Source organism: Etheostoma cragini, chromosome 11 (genome assembly GCF_013103735.1).
Source record: "Etheostoma cragini isolate CJK2018 chromosome 11, CSU_Ecrag_1.0, whole genome shotgun sequence".
Classification (NCBI taxonomy): Eukaryota; Metazoa; Chordata; class Actinopteri; order Perciformes; family Percidae; genus Etheostoma; species Etheostoma cragini.
In genome coordinates this window covers 17,317,788-17,344,793 of record NC_048417.1, presented here as the reverse complement: position 1 = coordinate 17,344,793, position 27,006 = coordinate 17,317,788, and the positions used below count along the sequence as shown (strand labels likewise).

Sequence of the window (27,006 nt, the reverse complement as noted above, 5' to 3'; positions counted from 1 at the left end):
GGAGTGACATGGGTAGAGAAATAAGAAAAGATGAGTGGCTGAAGAAGGGGAGGAGATACAGAGGTAAGGCCTTTTTTTATTCACGTAGGCCTGAATGGCAATCATTTAGCTGTAAGATAGTTGAAACAACTGAATTAAAATTCAATTTGTGAAGTCAACAGAATTAGATTTAGTTTACTTAACAGATTTCAGAGGCAAAATAAATTCCCCAAAAGTCATAACTAAAAGTCATCCAAGATTGTACTTTGTGTGGCAATTATAAGCAGCTTAGTAAACCACTTTTTAAGTACCCTTATAATGTAGCCCCTCCAAAAAAGCCCCATTGATGCTCAGTTACAGTGTTGATGATTGAAGTAACCTTGGGTAGGAATGGAGGAACTTTCTCCTCTAACCTTTGATTGGCATCTCCATTGTGTTTTCCTAATCTTGACCCATCTTCCAAAACAGGTCAATGGTGAACTTTCTTCACGTTGGGTCCTAGATTCAAAATGCTGGCAAAGTGATTAATTAAAGGAAAATGGGGTTGAGGTACAGTGAAGAGCATGGGAGTGGGGGGTAGTGGGAGCAGAGACGGGGTGAATGGAGACAGAGGGCGGACGGAGAGGAGGGGTGGGGGTGGGAGTGGGTGTGGTAAATCTACAAATAGCTGCTCTCAGTGTCTGGCAGTTCTTCACTTCGTTTCTCTCCCAGTTGCCCAGTGGGACAGTTGGGTCTCAACACCTCAAGCCGCTCCATCCTACCACAATCCAGTAAACCAGCCATGAGCAAGTCCTATTCCTCCTCGGCCCAGTCGGCCTCCTCATACCGTCGCACCTTCGGCTCCGGCATCGGGTCAACCCCGATGTCCTCCCTCTTCTCATCTGGAGGAGGAGGCCGCAGCTCCTCTGCAAGCCACATGTCTTCCAGAGTTTATGAGGTCAAGAACGTCGGCATTCCCTCCTATTCCGGCTACCGTGTGTCCTCTGGTGCTGGTGGAGCAGGGTACGGCTCCTCTGCAGCAGTGCGCACCTATTCTGGTGAAAAACTCGACTTCAACCTGGCCGATGCCATGAACCAAGACTTCCTCAACACTAGGACCAACGAGAAGGCAGAGCTTCAGCACCTCAATGACCGCTTCGCCAGCTACATCGAGAAGGTGCGCTTCCTGGAGCAGCAGAATGCAACGCTGACAGTGGAGATTGAGAAGCTGAGGGGCCGCGAGGGGCCCGGCCGCGTGGCTGATTTGTACGAGGAGGAAATGAGGGAGCTGAGGAGGCAGATAGAGACCCTCTCCAACCAGCGCGCCCGTGTCGAGGTGGAGAAAGACAACCTGGCTGATGACCTGCAGAAACTGAAGCTCAGGTAAGTTAGAGGATGGAAGAATGAGTTGAGGGATTGATGTTAAAGAGTGTCAATGAATTATGAAAACGGAGGCACATGAAAAACCCAATGCGTTGATATTGTTTAACAATACTTTCCAGAAAAGTAGAGTGAGCAAAAGGCCGATGTTAGCTGTTCCAGAAAAATAAACACCATTTAAATAGTTTGGACTTGTTCTCTGCACTTTTTATCTTATGACTTTAAAGCAAAGCCACAGTTTTTTACTTGTCACAGGTTAAAAATGTCTACGAGTTAAGAGTAGTTGAAACTAAAAAGTGATGTTTGCGTGTGATGAAAGTCTTCGGTATTTCTGAAAAAATGGTTTACTATTAGAGAAAGGTCTTCAAACAAGACCAAAACCAAACCAAACTAAAAATCTGTTTAACAGAAATACTTTACGTTGTTTATGTCAATCATCTGATGACCTTTCAGATTTTTTCTGCGACCTCTTGGGGGGTCTCGATCCCCAGGTTGGCAACTGCTTGTCTACATCAGAAAAACAGGGAGACTCTTGCTGGATGTTAATTGGAAAAGAATGTGGGAGGGGGGGATGGAAAGCCGGAGAAGGGAGAAAGTTAAGACGGTGAAGTAAAAGCAAAGCATCAAAGACAAGGGATTCATTTCCAGAGGGTGTCTCTCCTGTTCTGGAGAAAATCAAACAGCAAAGTAACAAAGGAGAGATATGAGAACGGCTTCACTTCAATGAGTGTTATGGTCCACTAGCTTTCTACAAAGGTGTTTTTTTAATTTGTTCACAAGAGACATAGCAGAGAAATAGTAGGAAAGAGAGAAAGACTTACAGGCTCATAGGAATAAAGCTGAGTTATTCAGACAGACAGACATTTTTAACAGGACTAAAAGAAAAGAAGACTTGAAAAATAAATAAAATGAACACACACAGACGGTCATGTTTGTGAGAGTAAAGAGAAGAGAACAAATTGTTAAAATTCAAATGACAGTTCTTCAAATAAACTATACTTGTGTGTGTGTATTACAGAGAGAGAGAGAGAGAGAGAGAGAGAGAGAGAGAGAGAGAGAGAGAGAGAGAGATGTGGGCGTACCTCTGAATGGTCTATTTGTAGCTACTAGGTCAGCTCTTTGAATTTAGTATTTCTGTCACGGCAACATCACTTAAATTTAAGTGTACTGGTATGTAGAAACACAAACACTTGCGCACACACACACACGTACGCACACACAGAACATCCAATTCACACAAAGCACATTTCACAATTCACTTTCTTTCCATCAGCCATTTTTAAATTGTTGCCTGCAGCATTGAGTGAAGCTTGTCAAAGCACCTGCTGCTCCCACTGAGATCAAAATACACACAGAGACCTCCTGCCTGCCAACAGTTACAATGCACGCACGCTCACTCACACTCACACACACACACACACACACACATACACATACACACACACACACACACACACACACACACATACACACACACAAACATACACACACACAAACACACACACACAGAATGTCTGTATAATTCAGAGATAGTATCAGCAACTACAGTACATTATATAATGTAAAAACACATTTATCTAAGAAAAATATCTTTGCAAGGCTCTTTTGCTGAAACTTCAAAAAGCAGAGTGGAAAGTAAAATGTATTTCCCACACACACACACACACACATACACACACACAAACACAAACACAAACACACACACACAACTTTTACATACATGATAATTCTGGAAAACAGCACCAGCCAAGGACAGACTACTGTTACTTTCCCACTGACCCACAGCTTTAGGAGTCAAACAGCCTGTGCACATATGTGTGTGTGTGTGTGTGTTAAAGTTAGACCATGATGTGTCATTGTCTAGTCTCTAGTCAGTTTTTCACGTAAGTAGAAAAGAACAGAGATCAGAATACTGGAGGAAGGAGAGGTGGTAACTTTGTCTGTGTAGTAATTGGTCCCTGGGGAAGAAGTCATGCTCTCCAACACAGTTGTGTTTTTATTCACTTACATTTTTACCATTTTTTTTATACTCTCTACAGACTGCAAGAGGAGATCCACCAAAAGGAAGAGGCTGAGAACAACCTTTCTGCCTTCAGAGCTGTACGTCTTCTATTTCCATGAGATCACACCATATCTTAGTTTATCTCAGTATATCTCGTTTTATCCTCAAATCATTAAGAACGTTTTAACTTTTTCCATTAGTTATACTCATAATTTCTGTGTTTGTATCCAGGATGTTGACAATGCCACTCTGGCCAGGCTGGACCTGGAGAGACGCATTGAGAGCCTGCAAGAGGAGATTGCCTTCCTTAAGAAGATCCATGAAGAGGTCTGTTGACATGTCTTTAAATTATGTCGGTCGGCTACCTGCAACCGGACACCTACACTTTAGCTTTGTACTATGTATGTCAATAGGATGTTCTGCACTGTATCATGTGACAACCCTGTGTGAGGCTACACTGCCACATTAGATATATCTCCAAAAGGTCACACTTTATCACACCCACTGATGTTAAAACATTATGCACATTTACACAATCCTTCATGTACACAATTTGGGCAGGTCTTATGCAAAGCAACTGCAATAAGTGCAACAGATACATTTCTGCACATTTACCCAAAGACATCACAGGACATACCAAGCTACACACTCGCACACATGCCAGCACAGTTGAGGTCCCTTCCTCTCATTTTGTCATCGCTGCCTCAACTTTGACCTCTTAGAAATGCTAAACTGCCGATTGGTAGAAAGAGCATGTCAGCTGTTGTGCGTGTGTGTGTGTGTGTGTGTGTGTGTGTGTGTGTGTGTGTGAGGGGGACAGAAGGAGAAAGAATGTGTGCATTTGAACAGATGCAAAGCTATTTATATATTTTGGTTAGACCAGACTTGTCTTGTGCTATTCTGGATTTTTTGACAATATGTTTTACTAAGCATACTGTGCAACTTTGTGGTTTGACATTTCATATTTCCCCAGTATTAATATGTAAATGTCATTGATGTAGAATGTCCTACCCTGGTTTTATTGATTTATGTTTGAACTCTCCCCTTTAATGAGCTCCAATGTCAACATGATAAGTATAGTGTTGTGATTTTTCTGACATCAGTTATTAATGTAGATGAGAACTTAGCATCTCGCCATGAAAGTTGTTTTTTTTGTTTAAAATATTTTTATTTCTTGTCCTACTGTCACCTTGCAGGAGATCCGTGAGTTGCAGGGTCAGATGCAGGAAACTCAGGTGCAGGTCCAGATGGACATGTCTAAACCCGACCTTACTGCTGCACTGAGGGACATCCGCGTGCAGTATGAGGGCATCGCTGCCAAGAACATCGCAGAGGCTGAAGAATGGTACAAGTCCAAGGTAGGACGGGAGCACACACACACACACACACACACACACACACACACACACACACACACACACACACACACACACACCATTTTTTTCAAATGTTCTACCTCATATAGGGTCCCCTTATGCCTGTACCCCTACATAGAGCCCAACCCAGGCACTCTGTCTTAACCCAAACCTAACCTAAACCTTAACCTAGCCTTAAACCAAGTCTTCATCCTAAAATGTAATGATTTATGTCACAATAAATATGTGATAATCGTTATATTATGTTTTGTTCCCAGATGGTAGGCAGATTTATGTCGCCACAACATGAGTAATACATTCCCACACACATACACACACAGATAGTCTCCTTCAGCAGCTAAAACCTAATCCCCTCTCTCCTCAGGTGTCTGACCTGAGCCAGGCTGTGAATAAGAACAATGATGCACTGCGTAACGCCAAGCAGGAGAGTATGGAGTACAGGCACCAGATCCAGTCCTACACCTGTGAGATTGACTCACTCAAGGGCACTGTGAGTATTGACCGCAACATCAGGACACACCGCCCTTATCTGCGTCTTTCTATCACTTTCATTCTGTGTGTGACCACTGCGTTCCACTTCTAACCTCATGTCTCTGTTTCCCTGTAGAATGAGTCTCTGCTGCGCCAGATGAGAGACATGGAAGATCGCATGACCCGGGAGGCTTCTGGTTACCAGGATACTATCTCACGATTGGAGGAAGACATTAATAAGATGAAGGTAATTAGTGATGTTACACTCTTCACTCCAAGAATCCACCAGGATATAGAAGGCTGCATCAAGCTGGTGCAGAATTCAGGTTTCTTTTCACTACGATGATAATCATTAACTAGAACTTTTAGATTTAGCCACTGAATCATTGATTATTAAAACAAATTGACAACCAACTTGAGAGCCACTGAATCCTCCTATGGGAACTGCCTGTGTTTGTGAGTCTACATCTATTACACCTATATATATATATACTATATATAAGATGTTTTGTTTAGTTTGTGCTTGGTGTGAAGTTTATTTGAGCAGATTGTACAACTTTTTATAAACTGATTTAAAGGATGATATGGCTCGTCACCTGAGGGAGTACCAGGACCTCCTTAATGTGAAGATGGCCCTTGACATTGAAATCGCCACCTACCGCAAGCTGCTGGAAGGAGAGGAGAGCAGGTGTGTGTGTGTGTGTGTGTGTGTGTGTGTGTGTGTGTGTGTGTGTGTGCTGTTCACCAATAGATGTAGGAGAAGTTAAATAAGTTTTCTTTCAAGCTGGCTATCATAACTTGAATTTTTTCATTGAGGTGTTTAATTTGTATTTAAGTCTTTCTCCCCTGTTACCAGCTTGTAGGCTAATGCTGAATGTAATACTTCTCCTTTTTGCAGGATCACTGTGCCTGTCCAGTCTGCTTATTCCTCTATTGGATTCAGAGGTAGGAGCAACAGTACATATTCTTCCCTTCACACAGAAATACCCATGCAATCCATTTTACAGTCCAGATGAGTCAATGAAGGGATAAAAAAAGTCTAATCATAGCTTGTGACTGTATATGGTAGGTGCTATTTTGAAGCATACCTGCAGTGATAAATTCCAACCACTATGTGGCAATATATGACAAAACCTTCATGGCTTTGTGATGCACATGGGCAAAACTCAACAAGCCAAACATCAATAATCACACAACTTAGCCCATTTGCCTGATGTATTGAATCGTTCAAATGTGCAATTAATCTCTGCCAATAGATTCACTGGCACCACTTTGTGGCTTGTTAAATGAAAACAGTGAACAGTAATTAAAGATGATGTGTTAGGTGCAGCCACAATTCATTGATCTTTGTGATATTTAAGTGACACTGTCATACTAGCTCATCTACCTCATTTCAAGACTGTCCCATTCATGTGCAAGGCGAGTCATTATGTTGTTCAAAGCCAAATTAGTTAGAGCATATTATTGTATACATAGTGTCTTCCAACGGAATTTACTTTGTGCTTATTGTTTGGCTTTATGAAGTAGTGTAAGAGCTGTCTGAATATGTTGTTACAGAGACGAGTCCGGAGTCCCAGCAGCAGCGCTCCTCAGAGGTTCACTCCAAAAAGACTGTTCTTATCAAGACCATTGAGACTCGCGATGGAGAGGTTTGAGCACAGAAACACCCTATGTATAGTAGATATATTGTACATTTACAAAACATTCAGCATACTTTTCAGCCTCGACACACCCATAGCCCTATACACTGTGATGTAATTTGTGCATTTATTTATTTGAGCTGTTAAGAGATAACATTAATTATTCTTTAACTGAATGATTTTCATTTGTTATATTCTTATCCAGATGAATTATTCTTTGAGCCAGGGCACTAACGCCCAGTCTGTAAGTCTGGCTCCTATGTCCCACCTACTTTTTATCATCTGTTCACTGTGGGTTGAAGCAAACTACCAGATTTCGGATCTGTGGCTAAAATAGGCTGAAGTTAGCATGTGGCCGGGACAGCATAGATTATGCAGAGAGTAGAAAGCAACCTACATATTGTAGTCGTAGCTGCAAAAGAAAAACATCTGTAGTTTATAACTGTTGACTCAAATCTTGTAGTTTGCATCAACCCTGTATAGACACTTTTAAGGAAACGTGAATCCTCCACAGCGGCTTCTGTAAGGCAACTTTACTGTCAGTGACCTTTGTGTCCCGCTGCATAGCATTTTACTCCAAACACTGTTCACTGTTGCTGTGAAATACTCTCACTCTATTATTTGCAACACTCTGCAGTCCTCAACAGAGATAATTCATGTTTTTTCCTCCTTCTCTCCTCTTCAGGTTGTTAGCGAGTCCACACAGCATCAGCAAGACATCATGTAAATCGGAGGAGGCGGTGTTAGAAACACTACATGTGATAAATGAATACAACAAATAGAACAAAAATGGACATTTTACTACCACAATTTATAAGCTGACCCTTTTTAGAGACATATTGCTGACCATGTACATACATACATACAACAATACATCTTTAGACAATGTAGTGTATACATCATAAACAGGATAGATGCAGTATGGAGGCCCAATGCACTGCCTTTGGCCTGGTTTTAAATAAAGGTCATTCCAGGAATGTATTCTTGTTACTTTCCTTCTCTCAAAAACACCTGAACTTGTCATATCTTGTTTGCAAAAAATAATTCAAATGAGTAAAATCAAGGCCTTGAGTAGGTGTACTGGTCTAGTATTTACAGGGAAGTTTGCAAGGTGCAAAAAAGATCAACGGGCCTGAAACACGTTAGTCTAAAGCAATATTGGAACGGTACTTTTCACTGCACATATTCCAAGTCTTTCTGTGCGAATGTAAAAGTGTATGACTTGGTTAAGAAGGGCTTTTATTTGTGTAACTGATTTAAGGAAGTGATATGTCAGAAACACAAACATCTAATGAAAAAGGAACTCAGTCATGTTTGAAGTTTGAACTCATGTGCTGGGTGTTTGATTGAATGAGTCTGGGTGACCATGAAATGTTGTTTCACTGTGGCCAAAAAACTCAAATAAAAAGATTTGTTATCATAGTTTGTCACTTGAGTCAGCCACTTTTTCAAAGATGTTGTAAGAAGAGAAAAATGTGTCTGTGCATAGCACATGTATCGTGTAAGACAATTTCCTTTTTGAATTTTTCTAATTAGCATTCCTTAGATAGACCACAACATGGATTTTCATTGGTTTCTTTATGAACTATTTCTAACCCACTGCATTCATCCTCTTACATGGGCTGTTAGCTTTCTAAAATCATACGAGCCTCTTCCTTTTGTTGACATTTAATTCACTTTTATAAAGCAAATGGAATGCTGTTTTGCTGTTGAAATTATCAGTAACAGGACTGAACACAGTGCAGGGAAAAGTGAACAATGGCTTGTTAATGAGCTGGCCTCGGTTGTGCTTTGTTGCCAGCGGAAAGAAGATTAGCATAGCATCAAGAATTACATAGTCTGTGTGGTTTGTGTCTGTTGTCGTTGGACTGAAAATGTCAGCAGAGATTAAAAAGGGAGTGGAGGAGGAGAGAGAAAAGACAGTGAAGGCAGGCAATCAACAAGCATGCATGAAGAAAGCAAAACCGGGAGGGTGGTACGGGGAGAAAACATGAAAGAGAGAGGGTACACATGTAATGAAAACGTTATTCAGAGACACAAAAAGAGACGAGGAAGATTTAGGGATAATTAGGCAGAACAAGAAATAAACACAGAAAGAAAGACAGTAAGTGAGAGACAGTCATTTCACTGCTTTTGCAGAATCAGAACTTTCTGTCTCCTTCACTGTTTTTCTCACAACTGCTGCCAATGGCAACAGTTCCCCCCCCCCCCCCCCAAAAAAGGCTGCCTGTTCCTCTTCAATGAAGACAGTTAAACTCCGAAGGTACTTTTTGAGCTGCGTAAAGCTTTTTTCTTTTTCTGTTCATGACAGTGTACAACAAGGCATACCAGAACTTCCCTACCGTGTTTCATAACTGCTTTATTGTAGTTTATTATGAAATTGCAATGGATTTTTGAAATCCTAGTAGAAGAGAGACATCTTAAAGATGGACTCAACCTGTTGACTAGATCCTTAGTTTTTCCATGTGTCCTTCATAGTTTCTGTATCGTAGCTAAAGGGCGTAGACTGCAGGGCAGTGAGAAGTATTGCATAAATAAGAATATACTGTATAACCTGACATGTACACAATATATATATTTTCAAATGAACAAACACCAAAAATAAACAATATTAAAAGGAATTCCCTCAGATTTATTTAAAAAAAATTTAACCAACATACATATTGAGCGAGACATTTTACAATAATAAACTTGTCAATGCTCTCTGACAAACTCTTGCTGTAGTATCACTGGCCGAATATACCTTATTTTGTTCTCTGAACTGTCACTGTTAACGTCAAATGTGTGTATATATATATATATATATATATATATTTATATATATATATCACTATTTAGGAACAGTAGAGACAAACAAGACAATTAGATTGTAGAACCACAATGTTTATCATATTTTAGGTCCATATAAATTCATGCTATCAATAATAATAGTAATAATAATAATAATTATAATAATGCGATTTTTTACACATTTAAACAGCGTGGAAGGAAAATTAATTGTCGCCTCTTATACAAACTTGGAGCAACTAATGAATTACTGAAGGTAGCTGATAGTCAGAGTCACGGCTCAGTTTGTTTGCTGATTTGCAACGTTACATGTTGAAACCGCAGGATGAGAATGATAGTAGCGCTGCCCGCACCCAGCCAAATAAAACCAATTAACGTAGTAACGCAATATAAAACAGGTCTGATAATCAGATGGATAAATGACATAAGTGATCATGGTGTAAACATGAAAATAAAAGAAAATGTTTGTACATTTTAGAATCATTTACAGTTCAATATCTACAAGTGTTTCCTCACATATATTCAGCAGTGACAGGCAATCACAAAAAATAATGAAAACAAAAATGAAAAAACCTAATAAAAAGAACTGACCATTTAATTATTTAATAGTTCTTGTTGTCCCCAAACACAAGAATAGGGCCAGTTATGTTTCAAATTACCATTTTGTAAATTTGTGATGTTAAAAGTGCTTGACCATAAAACCTTAAAAGAAGACCCAAACCGGACTAAAGCGTAAGCAAAAGCCCAAATAACACTTTAACATCCACTACTGCAAAACATGATTGGTACAATGATAACAATGATACAGTACATTAGAAGATGACTTAGCATAACGTATACCGAAAGGAGGGAAATTGTCTTCTCAAAGCCCTTTACCTGGACAGCGTGGCGAGAAGAGAAGAGAAAAGGAGAAGACTAAAGAAACGAAGAGTTTGTACTTGGTTTTAGTCAATGTGGATTGTGTTTTGTGCCGCCTGGGACCAACAAACTATGACTGGACATCTGAGGTTTTCACATGACAACAGGGAAACACTACAGGGAAAAATACTGACACATTGGAAACAGTTACACAAGGATTCTCATGCAGTATGGGTTAAGGTGGTAATGATTGGTCCTCTAGTGCTAAGCCTGTCACATCCCATCTTAAGTACAGTACCGTGGAATGTTTTTGTTCATCTACACCTCAACGTCAAATCTCCAAAAATTGAGATAAAACCCAATTTGAATGTGGGAATTGTAAGATTGGTAATTTGGGTGTTTATTGTCAATTTCAAAGAGGTTCAAATAAAACAAAAAACAGTTCCTTTGTGTACAAATCTTACTCCCTCCCCCTCTCTGGATGTTCAGTACAACAATATCAATGTTCAACTCATATGCAGATGTGTGTAACACACAAACATATGCACACATAAACAGTCTAGGAAAATAAAGGTCCAGTAGTAAACATTAGAGGGCACCATTTGCAAATGAGTTAATCTTTTCACTGTCTTATCATTTACAGGAGATTATCTTCCTCCCTCTCCTTCTCATCCTTTAACACTGCATCCAAACTATAAGAGTCACATCTTTAATCGGACCAGTACATTGGCAAAAAAGACAAAAAACAATACAGCATATTTTACATACATTACAATGAAACCCCCTCTCCTTTGCCAAAATTTGGTGCAGTCCATCCCTTGCCACAGGGCTCCAGTGTCCACTCCACTTACAAACACACTGTATTTAGCTCTGCCATGTATGACCAGTATCAGATAGCAATGTATTGCCTTTGTGCCTTAACAGCATAGTTAGACAAATAACTGTCAAATATAAGATTTATTTTAGAGTAAGAATAGCAAAAGGGACAAGAGAGCACTTTAAAACATGTCAACAAAGAAAATGACATACAGCAGCTTAAAAAAATGTTTTAAATTCAGTGGATAGGGGACAGAAGAGAGGAGGTACAGATGTGTCCCCTGCTCAGATTTGTGTAGTAAACAGCTGGTGATGGAGGGCAAAAGGAGAGTTGTGAGATTCCGCTTGGAAAATGGCACCAGTGTAGGCAATGACACATGGAGGGTTCATGGGTGAAATAACAAAATAATTCAGCCCTAAAAGTAGCCAGTTTTTCTTCTTTTTAAAGCAGCAGAATTCTTGTGCTGCCATGTCTGGATTGACAGGGTATCAGTGAAGATACAGTGGGGAAATTAAGTATTTGAACACCCTGCTATTTTGCCAGTTCTCCCACTTAGAAATCATGGAGGGGTCTGAAATTGTCATCGTAGGTGCATGTCCACTGTGAGACATAATCTAAAAAACTAAATCCCGAAATCGTAATGTATGATTTTTTTAACTATTTATTTGTATGATACAACTGCAAATAAGTATTTGACCACCTGAGAAAATCAATGTTAATATTTGGTGCAGTAGCCTTTGTTTGCAGTTCCAGAAGTCAATCATTTCCTGTAGTTTTTCACCAGGTTTGACACACTGCAGAAGGGATTTTGGCCCACTCCTCCACACAGATCTTCTCTAGATCAGTCAGGTTTCTGGGCTGTCGCTGAGAAACATGGAGTTTGAGCTCCTTCCAAAGATTCTCTATTGGGTTTAGGTCTGGAGACTAACAGGTCTTTGAGGGTCAGAAATCTAGCTGATAGACAGGTGTTCAAATACTTATTTGCAGCTGTATCATACAAATAAATAGTTAAAAAATCATACATTGTAATTTCTGTAATTTCTTTTAAAGATTATGTCTCTCACAGTGAACATGCACCTACAATGACAATTTCAGACCCCTCCATGATTTCTAAGTGGGAAAACTTGCAAAATAGCAGGGTGTTCCAATACTTATTTTCCTCACTGTATCTGCCTGACTTCATGTACTTCACACATGACCTTTCAGTGAAGAAAAATGAAGAGCTGTCGTTTTGTTGTTGTTCTTCTGTAATTTTCCTCTGAGCGCTCTTAATGGAATCCTCTAAGCAAATCATTTCCTCCTTAATAACCCTTAAACTGGGGGGCACCTGGGTAGCCCACCTGGTAGAGCATGCACCCCATGTACAGAGGCTCAGTCCTCGCCGCAGTGGCTGCATGTTTGATTCCAACCTTTGCTGCATTCCCCCCCTCTCTCCCGTTAAATGTCTAAGCTTTTCTATCAAATACAGGCCTAAAATGCCAAAAAATAACCCTTGAACTTAAATATTGTGGAAGGTTTTTTTGAAGGCTGTGCTACCTTGACTGCATTAAAGCAAGGTAATGCATTTTTTTTTTTTTTTTATAATAAAGCGCTCCTGTGTTGTGTTTTGATGGTTTCCTCCACTGCAGTCCGAGGGAAAACATCTTATGGCTTGAAGCAACCAGAAGATTCTTTAAATCAAATATTTCAATCAACTCCCTACCAGACAGGTCTATTTTTTCCAGTGTCTCCCAGACCAGTTTGGTAACGTAAGAAGTTTAAAGTTGAAAAGATAGTCTGTAATGACTCATGTTTGAGATGTGACCAAACAATCTGTTTTTATTCCATCCAAAAGAAGATTCTCTCCTCTTGTGTCTTGACATTCATAAAAAACAAAACATGACCGAACTGGCCAAATAAATACAACTTCTTACAGGTCTGAGAGGAGAAAACCAGTGTGGGGACATATTGAGTTCCTGTAGGCAGTTGATTACGTTGGCACAGTAGGGCTAGGTTTTCTATCCCTAACTGTGACAATGAGGTTTAAAGTAGCCTTGTTTGATTGTGTCTGAGGTTGTGTGTGTGGGTGTGCCTTGCTCCGTCTCAGATGCGTACTGGGGGTCCGCTGGGAGCCGTGAGGGGCACTCGAGAGCCGCAGTCGTAGTCAAGTTCGGCCATCCGGGAGCGGCTTATCATTCGACTGTGGGAGTAAGCTCGTCTGTCTGTTTGTCTGTCCCTGAAACTGCTGATGTAGCTCTGTGGATGGACAGATGATAAACAGTTGGGTTAGAAATATACTGTATAGTGCACAAGAACAATATGTATGGTACTGTAATAGGGCTGTAACGGTATGGAAAATAAACCGAAATCGTGACACTTAGCTCCACAAACATGTGTCGCGGTGGGAGAAGGCAGAATCGCAACACACCCCTTCCAACTCCAGAGTTATCCTTCTCGTCCAGATCCAGTGCTACCGCATCTTTAACTTACTTGTAGTCCTTTTGGTGCCTTATTCCTGTTTTGTCTGTTAAATTTAGCTAACTGTACAACTGGGTTTTTCAACATTGCCACCGCTCCAGGAGTTCTTTGCTGAGCCGGAAGTCCTATTAAGACCCTTGCCTGGTCTAACCCGCCTCCCTAGCCACCCAACAAGCAACAGTGGCAACGATGGGACGAGGCAACGCCTGTCCCTACATGGTTGAGCTCTGGGAACTTCAAATTTCCCATCATTCCAAAATGATGCCATGTGGCAAAGAAATAAAGAAAAAAAAGAAGAAAAAAAGAATCACGGCTTGTATCGAATCGTGGGTCAAAAATAGTGAACCGAACCGGACCAAACTTTGGTGTATCGTTACAGCCCTACACTGTATACATGTGTAACTTGGACCACTTGTTTTTTGGGTGTTGGGTGTCTGTGTTTTTGGAAGTGATTGATTTTTTTGTTGTTGATTTTACTAGGGGTTATTTGCAGGACTATTGCTTGGATGGGAGCACATGAAATCTTCACTGATTTCCGGGGAACCTTTAGGAAGTCACTGCTCCTGGCCAATAAATAGTCTCACCGATAGCCCTTGGTAAAACCCAGGTAGGCGGATTTTCTTACCAATGAACAGAGCCAGGCAAGTTGTCTTTAATCTTCCTGTTCAGCTATGCTAATTATCTGCTGGCTCCAGTTTTATATTAAACATATAGATATGACAGTAGCATCAATCTTCTTATCAAACTCTTGGATAAGAAAGCAACATAAGCATATGTCAAAACAAAATGTCAAACTACTCCTTTAAAGGTGTAATAAGAAGAAAGTAAAATGTTGATTATTTTAGGACAAAAGGAAAACTGATTGAAAAACAACCTTTGGTGTCTGTGTACACTCATTACTTCAAAATCATGGGGAAGATACATATTATTTTTCTCTTTTGTTAACATTGCCACATATGGCATTTATTATGCATTCATGTGGTGACGGAATAATTGGAAACTTTGTCTCAACTGGGAAAATTTGTTGTAATAACACCGTGAGATGGGGCATCACTTGAAGGAGGTCTGCACTCTAAATGTCCTTCTAGTTGTTTGTTTTTTATTTCAAGCAAATTAGCACATGAAACACAAAGTATATTACTAGATAGCTTATTTTAAATTTTGCAAATATTTTTGAAAGCATGACATTTTGACCTATACAGCCAGAATCTCAACTTCATTTTATCTTAAGAATAAGGAGGCTACTGCATCTTACCGGTGACAGCACATCTCCATCAAAGCGCCTTTTAGGGTTGGCCTTGCGATGGTAGCCGGGTTCAGTCTGAGGGGGCGGGACTTTAGGTGGCTGAGAGCTCTGAGCTTGGTGATGAGGATGGGAGGCCGTTGGGTGATGGTACTGCTGGTGGTGGTGATTGGTGTGGGCTTTCTGCTTATGGTTGGTCTTATGGTTTTCTCGTTTAGTTTTTTTCTTGTTCTCCTTTTCCTTTTTCAGTTTCTCTTCCCGCTGTCGGATCCGCATGAGCTGGACCCTCCGTTGCTGTCGACTCAAAACCACTGGTGACAAAGAGACCAGAGTTGTGATAATGTGAATCGTGAGAAGTAACGATACATACTAATGGGCGAGTGAGAGGATGATAAGGACACAACAATGCAGCTTTATAGGAAAACAAGAAAGAAGACATTCAAAATCACTCAGATTGACCAGAAAACACGAGAAACTTTCAATCGGATGAAATCTTCTTTTACATATGTGTATTTAAATTAGCTTTTAAATGCTGATGTGAATTATCCCAAAAGGGGGTTATTGTAAGTGCAGGCTACAAAAAGAAAAACAAAGAAAAAAACGCTGATGTCCATTTCCTAGTTTCTTTCATTCTATTCAGTCCGTTGGCAGACAGATCATTTTCTTCGCTGTATGTACTCACACTGAGCTGCTCAGTCTCCAGACATATTGTGAGTCGGTGAGTGTGTTCGCGTTATTTCCACACCCTCCCTAGCAAAGGATGTCCAAAATACATCCTGTCTCGCTGTCCATTGATCTCACATGTGATTACTTTGGGCATGCATGTTTGTAAGCATTTTGATTCAGCGGTGTAACATGCAGTGGTGTCAGGGATCTGTTTCATGCTCATTATTATAAACCCCCACTGATCTTACAACAATATGTACTGTATGCATCACAGTTAATGTATGTACAGCGTGTGTATGTGTGTGTGTGTGTGTGTATGTGGGTGTGTACGTGTGGGTGTGGAAGTGTAATGAGGTCTATTGTTGTTTCTTTGTGAGAGCGGCCAGCAAATGAGATACCATCTGCCAGGGAAACTGCTTACTGACACCCCCCTTTTCTTTTCCTCAGCTCACCCCACCTCAGGCCCCTCTGGCTCCATGCTACTGTGTGTGTGTGTGTGTGTGTGTGTGTGTGTGTGTGTGTGTGTGTGTGTGTGTGTGTGTGTTAACCTTGCGAGGGGAGACATTTTGGCCAGTCCTTACTTCTTTAAAAGGCAGTTTGAGAGTTTAGTTTCAATTAACAATTCAGTTGTGATGGTTAAGTTAGGGGCCTGGGAGTGAATCAGTACAAATGTGTGTGTGTGTGTGTGTGTGTGTGTGTGTGTGTGTGTGTGTGTGTGTGTGTGTGTGTGTGTGTGTGTGTGTGTGTGTGTGTGTGTGTGTGTGTGTGTGTGTGTGTGTGTGTGTGTGTGTGTGTATGTATGAATGTATGTATGATCTATAATTGTCCACACATGACAAAAGGTGCACTCTAATTCATTCATGCCTGTGTCCGATACTCTATTCAATCAGCTGACAGACGGCAGACAGATGATTTTCTTTACTGCTCCACTTGGGTGCCCGGCTCACGTGTTGTGCCCCATTTTATTACCCTCCCCTGCCCTTCCCCCATTACACCTAATCCCTTTTCCCCACTTCTCCTTTCCTACATCCTTTTTTTTCTCTGTGAATACAGTGCTTGTCATCATAAAGGACCAAAAACTCAGATAGTTGTAAATAAGGCTTTTCAAGTTACATTTAGGAATGCATGCTGTAGGTAAATGTTAACAGGTTTCTAAGTAACACTATGACCATTACTGACCTGGCTCCAATCACAAAGCAGCAGTAATTTGAGTAACATTCATAGTATACTTGCTAGATCCTCCCCCTCTTTTCCCCTCATTTTTCCCAATCACAAGCTGTACTGTATATATGGCAACAAGCACGCAACACACATGCAGTACATACGGAAATGCAACAGTGATTCCTTTTCTTTTTTCTTGTTATTTTCATCTTTTTGCATTCTTTTATCCTTTCGTGGGCACTTCAATTGCCAAAAAGTCTCATTCTCAAATATTTGATCTGTTATGTCACGATAAGAAATAAAGGCTTATTTTAGCAATTTTGTGACAAAGCAGTGTGTCTTGAATTGTTGGAGAACCATTTGCCTTTCTTATAGACCGTTTTCATATCTACCTCTTTCTAGGTCGCCTTCCACCCAAACTCAATTGCGTATTTTTCAAAAAGCACTAAATGCTTCTTCTGTCTCTTTGCCCACACCCTCTGACTGGAAGCCGCGACAGCCTGCTGTTTAATCCCATTATTTTAGGCTTGTGTGACTTCTTCTAAGACACTGTTTAAATCAGCGTGTCATATGCCAGCAATGATCAAATGTACAAGTTTGTGTGTTTGTGTGTGTGTGTGTGTGCGTGCGTTTGTATGACTGAATTAGATGTATGTTTCAATTCCCCTGCAGTTACTGCATGAGGGAAGGAGACCCCAGGCCCCAATATATTTCTGTCCCTGTCTGAGGCTGTTTATGTGTATATGAGCTGTTTGTATTTGTGTTTGTGTGCTGCCACTGTGTGTGTGTGTGTGTGTATGTGTGTGTGAGTGAGTGAGTGAGTGTATATACATGTGTGTGAGAGAGTGATCTTGCCATCTGTGTTGGGGTTGCTTTTCAGAACAGATTAAGGCTGCCTCTGTCAATAGCTCATTCTGCTGACAGGACTAATGTTAGTGTATTTACACTCTCCCTCACACAGTGTTCCCTGCCCTCACAATGGTCTTGATTTCTTAAGTTTGTAAGTAAACTGCCTGTTCTATATAATTAGGGTCGATTTGTGAGTCTTGATAAAATGGCTCCAGCTGGTAGTGGCCTTTGTGAGATTGATACTAAAACAAGCCTCATCATCATTCTGTGTACTTGACTTGCTAAATGGTTATCTAAGATTAAAGTTAAAATCAAATATATGAAACTAGATTGAATGCATCATTGATTAAACATCCCATGCACAAACTTCAACATATGCACATGTACAGTTCCAACAGCTTGGGCTTAGCGGCAGCAGCCCTCCTCCTCCTTCATGTCCATAGTCCATAACATTGGTGACATTGGTGGTAAAAGCTGTAACATGAATTTAAAGCTGCACTGTTTCCAGAGGTCTGTACCAGCCTTGCCGGAAGCTTGTGACTGTGGCCTACAATGCCATAAAGCCAGAGTGGACTCAGTGAGGTGAGCACCACCTCTCTACATCATTAGCCATTTCTGAGCACAGCCATTGTGTCTTCCAGGCTGGAGCAGCTGCCTCACACTGTAGCTTTATTTCAGCAGTAAACTAATAGACATCTGCTTTTCAATTTAGGAAAATGCAATTGACTCTTTTTTCCTAAGATATTCATTTGTGCATTTTTGAATTCATTAACTTATATGACCTTTATTGAACTCCTTCACAGAAAAGATCAATGTCTTGGCTATTGTTTTCATGTCATGAGGACACGTCCGTTCAACCTTAGGCATTCTCATTTCCCTAAATGTTTATGGAGTTTTCATAACCTGCCATTTCCATTGTCAAGAAAATGTCCCTGGTGAATTCACACCTTTATATATTTCCTGACCTCCACATCCACCTGATAAACTTGCTCCCAATTCCCTCAGCAGCTCCCTGTCTCTGCCCCCATCGGGACCTGCTGCCTGATTCCCACCTGCCTTTGACTACTGTTGGCTTTGTTTACTTGTTTGTGCAGACCTCAAATTGCAGAGCAAGCCTGTTTAAAAGTGTCTGCATTTAAGTCCTCAGCCCTGTTTTCAGTACTGTGACAAGCACATCATTTTACAAAATATCCAATCACCAATGCAAAATAACCTATGCAGCAGTAAAAAAAACTACATTTTTTCTCTTGTCGGGTATAGGCTAAGTGTTACTGTTGTTTTGTTACATTCTTGTAAGTTTTTTTTTGTATTTTATATTGTACTGTAATCTCATCAGATGTTGTGCTTTGCTGACTGTCAAAGCACTGTTGTATTCTTACACTTCAGTCATGTTTTGGACACCTAGTCATGCCCCATCTTTCTACCTATTAAAAATGTCTTGAAGTTCAATAATATACTGACACCATGTAAATAAAAAGAAAATCAACAAACAGAGCAAAATAATTATTCTAAAAATATGTTGCTCTAACCACAACACAATCTGTGTGAGTCTGGTTGTGTGTGTGTAAAGCTGCATCACTCACCCTCTGTGTGAGAAAATCCCTCTGCAGTGACTTTCCATTGGATAAGCACTCCGAGGAGGGCCAGGACAGGCCACACCCCCAAGATAACCCAAGTAAACCAGCACACTGGCTTCTTTGGTGCCACCTGCACATAATACACGTACAGTTTTAGATTAATAATTTAATTTTAATAAATCTTCCAACACCTTTATTTTTTAATACATCTTCCAACACATGAATTTGTGCAACAAAATAATTTATAATGACTTAATAATGACAATTTTGTCAGTTTGCACAGAGCTCCCTGTTCTCAGATTTGATCCGTCAGTCTGCCAAAGTCTCTCTCTCTTATGCAAACAAACACATGGAAAACCACTAACGAAACCCAGTGACACAGTAATGATGCACACGCATGACCTCCATCTAACATATAGATTACTCATAAAGAGAATACAACAGGCCCCAAGGTAACCTCAATAAAATGAATAGCATTTATTTCTCTCTGCCACTTACAGTTTACACATAGACACAAACACACAGATGAGCCTACCCTGATTCTCTCGTAGACGTAGTGGACCAAGGCGAACAGCTCTATAAAGTAATCCACGGTGACAGTGATGATGGCAGAGCCGAATGTGGCTGTGGAGAGGGTGACGAAGCAGCGCTGCCATTGGAGAGTGAGGACGGCAAATAGCGTCCCAGAACCCAGGAGAACACCCAGAGGAACCCACACTGTTCTGGGGTGGTAGAACTCCTCCATAACCTTGGAGAGAGAGGGAGGGTGAATTTTACATGCAGTCTGTATTTCCTTTATGGTATTTTTATGGATTTAATCAGCAGAATTAGGGCGTGGTCCCATCAACCATCATGACATGAAATGTGTGCAAAATCAAATTAATTGTACCGCTGTAAAGTAAATCCACACCAAGAGTTTAGTTATGGTGAACTTTGACTTGCAAAATACCACCATGGCTTATTGTCACCATCTACCAAAATGGATGACCTTAGGCCTGCTTTGTGGTGTGGTTTGCAGACAGTTACAATTTTACTTAAAGTAGATGTTTTTACTGCCGATGTGCTTTGATTGATTTGTATTTGGAAAGCTAAATTTTTTGCTAGTACCCTTAATGAAAAGCTAAATAAAAAGCTACCTGGTTCTTTGTACTACCTATGCAGTAATTCGCTGGCCGATGTATAAGTTATGGGTGTCCTTAAGATGCTTCCATTACTGCTGAGGGTGGTCATTTAAATGCATTTCAATGTGGGTCCTATGGAATCACCTGGGAATATTCTTTTAGTTAAATGCTTTGCAAAAATGGTAGACAACCACAACCACATATTCCACTTTTTGGTGTGACAATAAGGCTTAATTTGTAAAACTCATATGCATGGGAAGTTCTGTCACTATTTTACAGTGCCAAGGTATTTTCCTTGATGTTCGGTATGTAAATGTATCTCCTCACCACCAGTGAAGCCACTCCAACCAGTAGGCCCAGCAGCAGGCCCACCATAAACAGCCCCACACTTCGAACCAACATGGTCACAAGGCCACACAGGGTCCCGATACCCAGGCCGATGCCCACTGACGCCTCGACGCTGAGCTGAGTGTCCATCACCCTCTCCTTGTAGCACAGCATGAAGATGACCACAGAGCCAAACATTAGGCCTGTGAGGAACAATACGGCCTTGAAGCATCGATAACCTGGAGGAGTAATGGGACACAGACCACTGTGAGGTTATCACAAGCATACAAACACTGGTACACGCAGTAGGGTTACATATGGCTCGGTTTCTCTTTAAACAAACACACAGCAAGCAGTAGCTTTGAATGCTGCATCATGGTTGACATAACCTTACCTCATCCACTGCCAAAAACATACCAAGACCAGTGTAAATAAAAAGGTTTTATAAGTTGGCGAGACCATAGATTATGGCAACTAACTGTTCCATTCTTTTTGATCTATAAGCCGTCAAAAGCAAACTTTTACAGCCTCTGTAAAACTTTCAGCTGATGTTTATCATTTTCCATCATAATTTATTTTTTTCTTTCCATCTAGCTATGTATTTCATCAAACAGAGCTCAGCAATTGACAGTTTGATTACTTTACTTCCTTCCTGGAAAATGCAAATTGAAAAAATCCTTTCACTTAGAACTTATTACCTTTTAACTGTACAGCTGATGGATGATTGAACGATTGCAGTAACCCAGAAATTGGTGCTATAAATGGTTTATTCCTGATACATAAAGATATACTAAATTATTTACTGGCCTGTGTATCAGTTGCATCTTAAAACCTTTTACATGTATTTGATTTCTGGTGTAACATTTTCTCATGCTTACATTTACAGTTTTCACAATTTAGATGAATAAGTGTAGATTGCTTTGTAAGTTCTTATCAGAGAAGATAACATAGTATAGGGATGATGCAAATGGAAAATTAAAACAATAAACAGCCACCATACTGTGCAGGGTTAGGGAGGAATTTTTTCATTATTAGCAGATGAGCTGTCTCCATAAATCTTTTTGAAACGGCTTTAAAATCGGATAATTATCGTACCCCAAAAGATAATCCACATTTATTAGTCAACGAGGCGACTGAATAAAACAGCTGCTCTCCTACTGTATTTTATTTTCCCATTGTATGCTTTGTCCTTGGCTTTCTTTGTTTATCTCTCAACAGTTTATTTCCATTTTACCATGCTTTATAACAATGAGAAAAGACGGCAACGCAATAAAAGCTCAAATTATCAACGGTTACAATCTCCTTGGACCTTGGTTTGGTTGTTATTAATGTTTGCGTCTCCTTTTCTTTTTGCTCTCTATCTCCTCCTCAGTGTATCTGACTGGACTCTGTCTGGAGGGGAAGCAGCAGCAGATTGTTATCTGTGTGTAATCAGGCATTGCACAGCTGAGCCGAACAATGCTCTCCCCATCATCCAACCCACTGTCCATGCTGTTCCCATCTTGACCATAACTCATTTATTTGATACACTTCCAGCTTTCTTTACTTCCTTCTACTCATTCCTGTTTTTTTTTCCTTTGTATTTTTCCCAGTTTCTTCCTGTCTTCTGTAACAGAATGCCTGAATGAATAGTCTGATGTGGAGTAACAGGGGCATTTCCAAAGCATCTAGAGCCACCTCAACATTGGTTTGATCAGTAGCCTTCACAAACTCCAAACAGTGTTCTTCCATACTATATATATATATATATATATATATATATATATATATATATATATATATATATATATATATATATATATATATATATATATATATATACATATATATCATTTGAAATATAATGCCTCTCCTTGACTGCTCCTAATCTTCTGGTCCATGTTCCTTGGCCACTTTTCTTTGACCCATCCTTTCCTCTCATTTTCTCAATCCTTTATCCCCCCAATGTTCCACCCCTCCTACTACCTCTTTTGTTCCTTGTTGCTTCCCTTACTTTTCCTCCAGCCATCAGAACCCTCCATCTGTTCATTCTGATTTATTCAGCTCGCCTGCTTCCCTTCCACTCTCGTTTCCTTTGAGTCATCCTTCTTGTCACTACAAAATCACTCACTGCAACTTTGTTTGTATTTTTCTAGATCAAATAAATGACAGCTAATCTTTTCTTTCCAAGACCTTGGAACTGGATCAAACTGCAGTTGCAAGAGGCATCTATCAGTAGGGAGTGAAATGTCATTTCAAATGTTACTGTGTGGTTTCTGAAAAACATCAACAATATGCATTGTGTCTCATTTGCAGAACAGTCAGTTTGTTTGGTTGTAAAAAAAAAAAAAAAGAGCTTGCACTGCAGGAGGAAAATGCACCTATTTCTCTTCTCTCAGAGTATGCTGTCCAACAAACAAAGGAACCAATATTGCTTTTAATGGTTTGGGAGCATGTTCAAGACAACCTTTTTAATCAGTGTCATTCCCTAAATTGAGGTTTTTGTCAACTAGAGACTTTCAGACTGATGTTAATTAAACCGATACAGAAAACGCAAGCATTACTTCCATTTGGAGATACAGGACTCAAATAAATAGGAGCTAGTTTCAGTAGGGGATTTGTTTTGCAACAGCAGTCCTGAACAATCTGCCTTGCTGCCACTTTTGTGAGCTGGGATGGTAAATGCTTACATGGAGATTCTGTGCACTGACTCTACTTGTATGTGGCTTTTTGGGTATGTGTATATTTATATGTTGCTATGTATATAGCTAAGTGTACTGAATGTGGAAAGAAATGTCCACCTGGGACAGAAGATCTACATCTCAAGATAGCATTTAGCATGCAAAATGAATTGACTCCAATGTTCGTATTGCTCATGCTAGCAGAATGCTGAAGCTGATGGAAAACAATTCTTTTATTTTTTAAATGCTTTTTTTTATTATTTGTCAATCCACAAGGATACACACAGTACACACAGGCAAATTAGGAGATTAGAATCATTAATTAATTAGAAATTAGAATCAGGGTCAACCATGGTAAGGTGCCCTTGGAGCAGTTTGGGGGTTCAGAGCCTTGCTGAAGGGCACCTCAGCAGTGCCGAGGAGGTGAACTGACAACTCTCTAGCTGCCAGTCCCAGTCCATACATGGTCCACATGGGTTGGGTTACACTAACCAACGCCCCTCTTAAGCTAAGTCCCTACGTACTGAGCTAATGCCGCTCCCCAAAAAAATGTACATAAAATGTACATACATTATGTAAAGAAGAGTAGGCGAGCCGCGACAAGGCAGCTTTATTTGTGTTACATTTCAGCAAAAACAATTCAAGGTGCTGTACATAAAACAGAATAGAATGAAGACATCCGACAATTTTATTTTAGTGATGTAAGTCTTGCATGCTGTCAACTTTGTAAAATAAAGTTGCTAGGTAACCTGTTTGTAATGCAGGGACTGACGCTGCTGATGCTTAACCAAGACATCTATAGTGAATGTTAATGTCATCTGTATGCTTTACCGAATGTCTCTTTTTGTATTTGTATTTTTTGTATCTCTATGCAACACATCTTTTTATTTCTTCAACATACATAAATATTCATCCAACAGCATAATGCAATATTTATTACAAAATACATTGCTTTGTTCACTTTTTTCTATGTTTTCGTCTTGCAGTGTTTGTTGTTTGTGCTACTGGCAGTAGATATGAACATTCCTGTATAGGTCTGCATGTAAATGATCTATGTTGTAAAGGATCTGATTTTAAGGAATGTATTGTAGTTTACATGGAGGACTATTTTCATCAACAGTGGCCAAGTCATCTAACAAAGGATAATTGATTACAAGACATTAGATACAAGTTGACAATTCAATGCATTGTTTCTGTCAAGTGGTTACTGATGCATACCATGTCACTGAAAGAGAGTTCAATTCACTCCGGTAAAAGGATAATAAACATTAACAACTATTTCCATGCATATGATATTGTGCGCTTGCATTCCTAAAGTCCTTGCAAATCATCATTAACTCTCAAAGACACCGCCAGATGAAAATCTCTTGCCACTGTCTGTTAAACTAGAAAATGGCTGCAGGTAATTGATTATACAACCTGTAAGCCAACCCATTCCAATATATTGAAATTAATTGTACCTTTGTACAAAAATGCATGAGATTCCAGCACTTTTATGTAATTACGCCAGTCCCTATTCAAGTGCAAATAAAAATTGTAATCAATCATTTTTTGCTGCAGCAAAAGCAACTCTAATGTAAGCCTGTAACCATTACAGCAGATCTCTCACTCTAATTATTTATTGATCACACATTCATGTAATGACTTTACGACCAAACTCATTAGGATGAGCCCTTAATAGTTTGTGATGCAATCAAACTCAGTCCCCGGTTACAAAATTAGGCCTTAAGTAATAAAGTTGTGTCAACATATGAATTGACCCATGCATAAAGTATGAGTCCTGGCGCTTGATGGCACAGATGAATAAAAAAATCAAGAGGGGTCTACGGCCAGTCAGGCCTGATATTTCTGATTAAACATTTTTCTGTCATCGGTGGTGCTGCAACAAGTAGTTGAAAGGAATAGGAACGTGCCTTTGAGTAAGCAGAGTCCTTTTTTATTTTCAAAGACAGCTGGCAGTCCAATCTTTTAAGTCCGCTGATGGCAATTTAGGAAATGGTGTAGGGGTAATGGATATTCAAGAATTTGATAATATGCAATTCTAAGAAAACATATGAAAATAGTATAGCAATGCCACAATAGTTTCTCTGCGGGAATGAGATTTCAATAATAATTCACATAGCCAGAAACAAGACAACCTCTCTGTACTGCTCTTAAATCAATAATATCATACATCAGCCAAGTAGAATAAGGGCCTCTTTTGCTACATGTTTATGTTTATTATTAGTAGTATACTAATATATAATCATTACTATTATTACTATTAGTAATAATCATCATTATCATTTCCCAACACATATAGCCACTATATATCCGCTACATGTCCATCTGTTGGCCATTGCTACTGGCATAAATCTATTTTAGATTTACTAATTCATACCTAGAATCTCAATCTTTTTGTGTAAGTCAACAAATGAGTGAATTTCCCAAACGGTTTAAATATATCTTTTTATTGTCAACTGAAACAGACATATTGGTTTCTTTAGGTATGACGATTAGCCCTTTTTAACTGACATGGACAAACACAAGTGGCAAGCTGTATTTTGATTCTGAAATAATACTAGACCACAGTAGAAGTTGTTTCAAGCTTGACATGAGAAATCACTCAATCACTTTCCAGTAATCCCATTTAAAGCGTGAGAACCTTTAAGGTACATTTTAGTGAGCATCAGCTCAGACCTTAATAGCAAAGCTTTATTGACAACATAATCACTTACCAAAGAAGCAGTAGATGATTCCAAAGAGGCAGCACATGGAGCAGACAACCGAGGGAACAATCTCGTATCTCCTCTCAATCTCCCGGTCACACCTGAGCCCCACCTCAGCCAAACCCAGCAGTTGGCTGGTGGAAGTCATGGTGACTGAAGTGAAGTGGGTTGGAGTTTAGGGGAACAAAGGAGGGCAGGGGGAGGGGTGCAGGGGGATGTGAAGGGGATGACTGGATCAGTGGGCCTCACCCATTGAGACCTGTCTACCTGCAAACGGGAGATATAGAAAGAAAGTGATGGAGAGAGAATAAGAGAGAAAGCCAGACAGAGGAGAGAGTGATTATTGATTTCTCATTTTAAAGTTCTCAGCTGTGAGTGCTGACAGAGCAGTAAGCATGCATCAACATTTTTGAAAAAAAAAAGAAACAGCACAGCACAGCCACTCTAACAACTACAGCTGAATATGAAATGACTGCATACTAAAAAAGAGGAATCCAGCCACTATCATTGACTTATACAACAAAGAGGTTGCAACAAACTGTTGCCAACAGTTCGAAAGTATTTGACTGGTAGCAGAAGAACTGCGGCACACACATAAAGGTTGCCATGGAAAGATAGACACATGCATTTGCATAAATGTCCATGTTGTGGGAAATTGTGGCACAAGCATAAGACTGTTTGTGAGCTTGGTATTTGATCCACAAATCTAAGGTTGTTCCTTAAGATAAAAAAAGCTAAATCCTTAAACAGCTGCTCTTCAATGTCCTGATCTGCAGCTGCTCTAATCACTCACTTGAAATAAATACAGCAAATACTCACTTACTGGTCCTGTTTCGTCAAACTGAAAGACTGCTATGTAATAGCATATTTTACAAAGTACAGTGGGTACGGAAAGTATTCAGACCCCTTTAAATTTTTCACTCTTTGTTTCATTGCAGCCTTTTTCCA

At 39.9% G+C, this 27,006-nt stretch overlaps 2 protein-coding genes across 4 annotated transcripts in view; one reads left to right on the top strand and one right to left on the bottom strand.

Annotated features, from left to right (window-relative positions):
* Positions 1–661: 661 nt before the first annotated feature.
* desma (desmin a) lies at positions 662–7,631 on the top strand. Of its 2 annotated transcripts, XM_034885258.1 has the most exons (11): positions 662–1,341; positions 3,378–3,438; positions 3,572–3,667; positions 4,537–4,698; positions 5,081–5,206; positions 5,324–5,434; positions 5,766–5,875; positions 6,086–6,132; positions 6,745–6,836; positions 7,033–7,071; positions 7,513–7,631. In XM_034885258.1, the coding sequence occupies exons 1-11, from the start codon at positions 761–763 to the stop codon at positions 7,552–7,554; spliced, it is 1,467 nt and encodes a 488-aa protein (XP_034741149.1). In that variant the 5' UTR covers positions 662–760; the 3' UTR covers positions 7,555–7,631. The 2 variants fall into 2 exon arrangements, with proteins under 2 accessions (XP_034741149.1, XP_034741150.1); XM_034885259.1 differs by lacking the exon at positions 7,033–7,071 and having other exon boundaries at positions 761–1,341.
* tmem198a (transmembrane protein 198a) overlaps positions 4,104–27,006 on the bottom strand; it is a 40,702-nt gene continuing 17,799 nt past the window's right edge. The window contains exons 2-8 of one of the 2 annotated variants that reach the window (XM_034885261.1): positions 26,068–26,325; positions 20,691–20,929; positions 19,778–19,990; positions 19,249–19,372; positions 15,002–15,300; positions 13,340–13,524; positions 4,104–4,124 (exon numbers count right to left, since the gene is read on the bottom strand). In XM_034885261.1, the coding sequence (XP_034741152.1) occupies positions 13,372–13,524; positions 15,002–15,300; positions 19,249–19,372; positions 19,778–19,990; positions 20,691–20,929; positions 26,068–26,206 (1,167 nt within the window). In that variant the 5' untranslated portion in view covers positions 26,207–26,325 and the 3' untranslated portion in view covers positions 4,104–4,124; positions 13,340–13,371. Of the gene's footprint in view, positions 4,125–12,748; positions 13,525–15,001; positions 15,301–19,248; positions 19,373–19,777; positions 19,991–20,690; positions 20,930–26,067; positions 26,326–27,006 lie in introns of those variants that run through there. The other variant, XM_034885260.1, reaches the window with a different exon arrangement.

What these genes read in the sequence shown, in the direction of transcription:
- desma (XM_034885258.1), top strand. Translation starts at nt 761, where the DNA reads ATGAGCAAGTCCTATTCCTCCTCGGCCCAGTCGGCCTCCTCATACCGT. An exon ending in CTGCAGAAACTGAAGCTCAG is followed by an intron (nt 1,342 to 3,377) that starts GTAAGTTAGAGG and finishes TACTCTCTACAG; the next exon opens with ACTGCAAGAGGAGATCCACC. An exon ending in TTCCTCTATTGGATTCAGAG is followed by an intron (nt 6,133 to 6,744) that starts GTAGGAGCAACA and finishes ATGTTGTTACAG; the next exon opens with AGACGAGTCCGGAGTCCCAG.